General features: G+C 35.8%; 1 protein-coding gene across 1 annotated transcript in view; it reads right to left on the bottom strand.

The window, feature by feature from the left end:
• Positions 1 to 1200: 1200 nt before the first annotated feature.
• phldb1a (pleckstrin homology-like domain, family B, member 1a) overlaps positions 1201 to 4771 on the bottom strand; it is a 32463-nt gene continuing 28892 nt past the window's right edge. Inside the window, exons 16-19 of the mRNA XM_016289382.1 lie at positions 4601 to 4747; positions 3121 to 3340; positions 1874 to 1959; positions 1201 to 1567 (exon numbers count right to left, since the gene is read on the bottom strand). Coding sequence (XP_016144868.1) covers positions 1427 to 1567; positions 1874 to 1959; positions 3121 to 3340; positions 4601 to 4747 — 594 coding nt within the window. The 3' untranslated portion in view covers positions 1201 to 1426. The remainder of the gene's footprint in view (positions 1568 to 1873; positions 1960 to 3120; positions 3341 to 4600; positions 4748 to 4771) is intronic.

Genomic DNA, 4771 nt, shown 5'->3' with positions numbered 1-4771 from the left:
CAGATAAGCCAACTATGTTTCATAAACATATACAATTTATATTATATATATTTTTTAAGTAGTTCTTTTTTTCCGTATGTTACCCTTCCCCTCTGCATTGTCATGGATTGTTCTGTAACAATTGTTTTAGTTTTTTAATTTTGTCCCACTACTTTTTTTTCACCTGGGCAATAATGGTGGAAATGGCCAAATATTTTGCAGTCAAGAAATTAGCATTAGCAAAATTAGCAAAAATAAACCAAGCCTGAAAAATATTCATCAGAGTAAATGGCGTGACAACTAGCTCAGCTCTCCCCTATATATGCACAAGAAAACGCTATATTTTGTTAGACTTTTTATTTGCTTTAGAGTATATGCTACTTGTTTTAAAAAAAGTTAATATTTAGAAATACATTGTTAGTGTTGTAACTCTGAATTATCAAAAGTTCACACTTTTCTTCTCATTAAAGACGATATCAATAATCTGAACAGCACAATACACAAAATATCAGATTATAAATCATTATGATTATAATTATGGCACATCCACACATTTTTTAAAACCCTGAAATAAAAGATGTGCAAGTCAGAGTACACATATCAACATGGGTGAAGCTTTGGCAAGACAAAACCTGTCGGTACAAAAGTACCAAGGTCTTGAAAACAAAAATATTTACTGCAATGGTCCCCCACCAAATAATCTTGTATGATAAAGTTACAAATCAGGTAGCAGGCCTACAGGTTTTAGTTACATATCTGAGCACCTGAGCCATTTGTTTAATAATCTTTGCAGCAAAGAACATTATATATATATCAGACACATACAGCACCTGAAATGCGGTAAAATATCTTTCATAGCAATTTAAAATGTGAATGCTGATTTTCTACCTAAAAAGAGATTATGACTGCTATCACTTAAATGTAATCTCATTGTAACCAAGTAACTGCACCTAAATAACTAGAAGTAAAAAGGTAATACACTGATGTATATGCACCTGAATACTTGGCACCATAAAACTGTAGATTTTAAAAAAAGGACTAAGCATATGATTGATTTGAAATGCCATAAAATACTGTAAGCTCTGTAACTGTCTCCTGTGTCTGTATTACAACAATACAGAGAAAAACATTCTTCGCTTCCACTCTCTCTATCTATATATATATATATCTATATATATATATATATATATATATAGATATATATATATATATTAAATATACATTTTTAGCTTCTCTTTTTAGTAACATAAAATCTGACCATCAGTTGCACAATAATACATCGTCATCAGGCCAGCCTGCTTTCCAGTTTTTCTCTTGTCACAATGATAAAGAAATCAGTCAGTGCTGGCTGAAGTTTTTAAACATTATATTGCATATGTTACACGTCCTGTTAAATGAGTCCTGCCCGCTCTCACATCACTGCAGGCAGAATTGCATCCACTCTCCCTCAGGTCATAAACTGCGTGTAGCCTTCGGCACCCGTTACTATGACGTCCATCCAAATGCGCATGGCCTCTGGGGACGGTGCCACCATGAAATAAAGTCGATCGTGAGTCTTCACACAAAAGGTTAGCGAAGGATTCGGACTCTGTAAGGACAGGAAAAAAAACCAAAGTGTGTGTTAAAGTGTGAGAAGACGGAGAACAGCAGGGCAGGAAAAAAAGGCATGTCGCTGAAGAGTAAAAAAAGAAAGCATGACGAAATGTACATGAACATGAAGCCGCCTTTGATCTCTTTTGCCTTCTGCTGTAAGAAATTCTCTTTATAAAAAGATGCCTGTCTGTTTAAACTTTCACTATGTGCTCACCAAAGTTGGTGCTGTAGTGTGAGTGGTATGGAGCTTGATATGTTGATGTTGACAATAAACAGGAGGTGTTGAAAAAGCACTCATTACCTTAGTTGCACTGCGCAGGTGATCGTAATACACCTCTTCTATGGCTTGGAAGTAGATGACACCCTTTAGTTTGGTCTCATGTTTATCTGAGAAGCAAAAACCATGAGGAAAATAAAAATTCTGTTAATAAAATTTTTTCACACAGATCAGCTTTGTTATTCATTAAGAAGAGATTACATTTGCCAGTTCCCATTTGTGGTTTATTTGCATTACACAATACATCTGTTGTAATTTGTTTTGTATTCCAGTAATATCTTTTTTAATATCTTTTATTCATAGATATTAGAATTTAAAAAAAAGGAAAAACTTTTTAAAAGCTTTGCCTCAGGGATCGAACATGCACGTGGTAGAAGTAGCGCACAAAGTGATTCACCTTAAAGCATTGTCTGTCTCAATTTAACACTGTCTGCCACCCACTGCAGCTTCTCTGACAGACTTTGCTTTTCGCTACTTAGCGCAAATTAACACCTCTCTTCAGATTGATTCTATCTGGTAGATGATTTGAAACCACTTTTTTAGGCTTGTCAGCCTCCAGTGAGCCCCCTTGCACCTGTCGACGCTTAAGATTTATTACTTTCCTTTTTGAAAAATATTTTTTGGCTCGCCTCTATTCGTTACACAAATCTGCTTAGTAATGGGATAAATTGTTTTTGTATCATGTTTTTGAAGAGTTGTAAGTGCAGTATTGTTACTTAGAACTGAGCCAGGGGTAAATCTACACCCCCATCCCTCACAAACGCTGGGCTAGAGAAAGTATTGCAGTTTATTTCATCATCATCATCACCATCATCACTACTAACATGGGGAGTGAGGGGGTGAAAAGGCTACACACATGAGCAAAGCATATGTGTGAGAAAGAGAGAGAACATCTAAAAGAAAGACAGGATGATCGGAAATCGAGCGAAGCCAGATAAAACATTTCACCAGAAAATGCCACTTTGTCAATGCCGTTGGATTGTTTTTGTTTATTTGTTTAACCTTGTTATTTCTTCTCTTTTTCTTTTTTCACCTTACATATTTTGAATGATCCCAAGCAAAAACAGAAAAATTATGTGCTTTCTTGTAGACTTAAATTCAATACACTACCAATTTGTCAAAATAAATTGGTTTTATAATTACATATAGTTAAAAAAAAAAGCTTCACTGAAGTAAAAAAAAAAAAATTTCAAACTTAAAAAATGTAAAAAATAAAAAAATTAACTATTTGCTGACAATTTATTTAGGAATAAATACAACAATTATCTTACCTACGTAATAAGAGAAGGTCCTTTTAAGTCGATCAAAGACAAACCAGCGTTTTTTCCAAGATTTGATCTTGCCACCCATCTTCACAAGATGGCCCTTGCACATTTTCTCTGTAACAATGACATATGCACATGTGTCCACGCAGTGGCCTGAAGACTCCACATGAGAACGCAGGTCAAACTCCTCTTTTCGAATAGGCAGGTAGCGCGTCATTGGCCGAGCCTGAGGAGGGCAGAGCTGGGATTAGCTACTGTCGCCAATATTTCCATAAAACTGACTTGCTCAGGTACACATAATAACAATATATTTCATGGAAATATAACATGATCATTTTGATGTTGTGATCACTACATTTAAGACGTGTCAGAAAAATGTCAATTCATACAGTAGTGAAAATCACAGGTTGATTTCATTGTTTTGGTTATGTCACTTATCGGTGTTTGAAACATTGGTGTCCTACTGCCCTGCCCTTCTTTGCCTCTGTCTTACACCCCTCCTCTTCCTCCCATCTTATCTTCTTTCTGCTGTCTCCCTCTCACCATCTGTCTGCGTGTCTCCTCTCATCCACCTGCTGTGCGGAGCTGCTCTCTGTGCATTCATGCTTCCCGTCTGGCCCAGTCAAGCTGAGCCAGTGACCTCAAAGACTTTTAAAGAGCAACTCGAAACATTCACTGACTTCAGAGCGGCACCAGCGAAGCTCACTGCTGGGTTCAGAATTGTACGCAGACAGTGAGACTGTCTGTTCAAGTGTGTGTAGGCGCTACTCTACTGTGTGTCTCAAACACTTCTGTTTTTAACACTAACATGGTGTTATGTTTTATATACACATTATATTATGCTAAACATTTTAGGTAATGCTTATTCAACTAGTTGAGTGTTGAATGTAATAAACTAAAGGGGTCCTCTATTTTCTGGGTTTCTGCATGTTGTTGATGTCACACTGACTTTGATTTGACAGGAAGTTCTGTAAATACTACTAAATCAAAATCCAAAATTGCTTCACTGCTATTTTTTTCTTTTAATTATGCCAACATTTCTTTTCATGAAGCCTTTTAATTATTATTATTTTTATTTTTTACAGTTGATGGAGAGTTAGACCTAGACAGTTTTTAAAGATTATATAAAATTAAATAAATTAAAAGAATTAAATAATAAACAAAAATATCAAAATCACTAATAAGAGTGTATTCAAGTAATTTCTGAGTTTTAATTATATTTTTGATGTATTTTAGAATAACCTTAGTGCCACATCACTGACCCAAATATACATGAATTCATATATACATATGAATGTACATGAACTACTGATCTATAAAGCATTATGATTATAAATATTAATATTTATTAATGACTTATTAATGCAAGCCTTATGTACTGTCCCTTTTATCTCACTGGGAAATGTGAGGATTTTATGTCTGCCTAATAAAAGACTGGGCGACTATCTGAGAGCAGTTCATTGAGGTGTTCACCAGACGTACTGACCTGGGAACACTGTTTCTCTCTCAGCTTGACCTCTTCCTCCACAAGTCTCTGTCTGTGTGCAGTCTCATCCTGCAGCCTCCTCTCCACCTCCTCTCGCCGCCTTCTCTCAGCCTCCAGCAGCTGCTTTCGTGCCTGGACTTCTCTCTCCTGAGAAAAAAAAAAAGACAGACA

The sequence above is a fragment of the Sinocyclocheilus grahami genome, unplaced genomic scaffold (assembly GCF_001515645.1).
Source record: "Sinocyclocheilus grahami isolate Dianchi unplaced genomic scaffold, SAMN03320097.WGS_v1.1 scaffold12.1, whole genome shotgun sequence".
NCBI lineage: Eukaryota > Metazoa > Chordata > Actinopteri > Cypriniformes > Cyprinidae > Sinocyclocheilus > Sinocyclocheilus grahami.
This window is presented reverse-complemented; position numbering and strand designations above follow the sequence as displayed.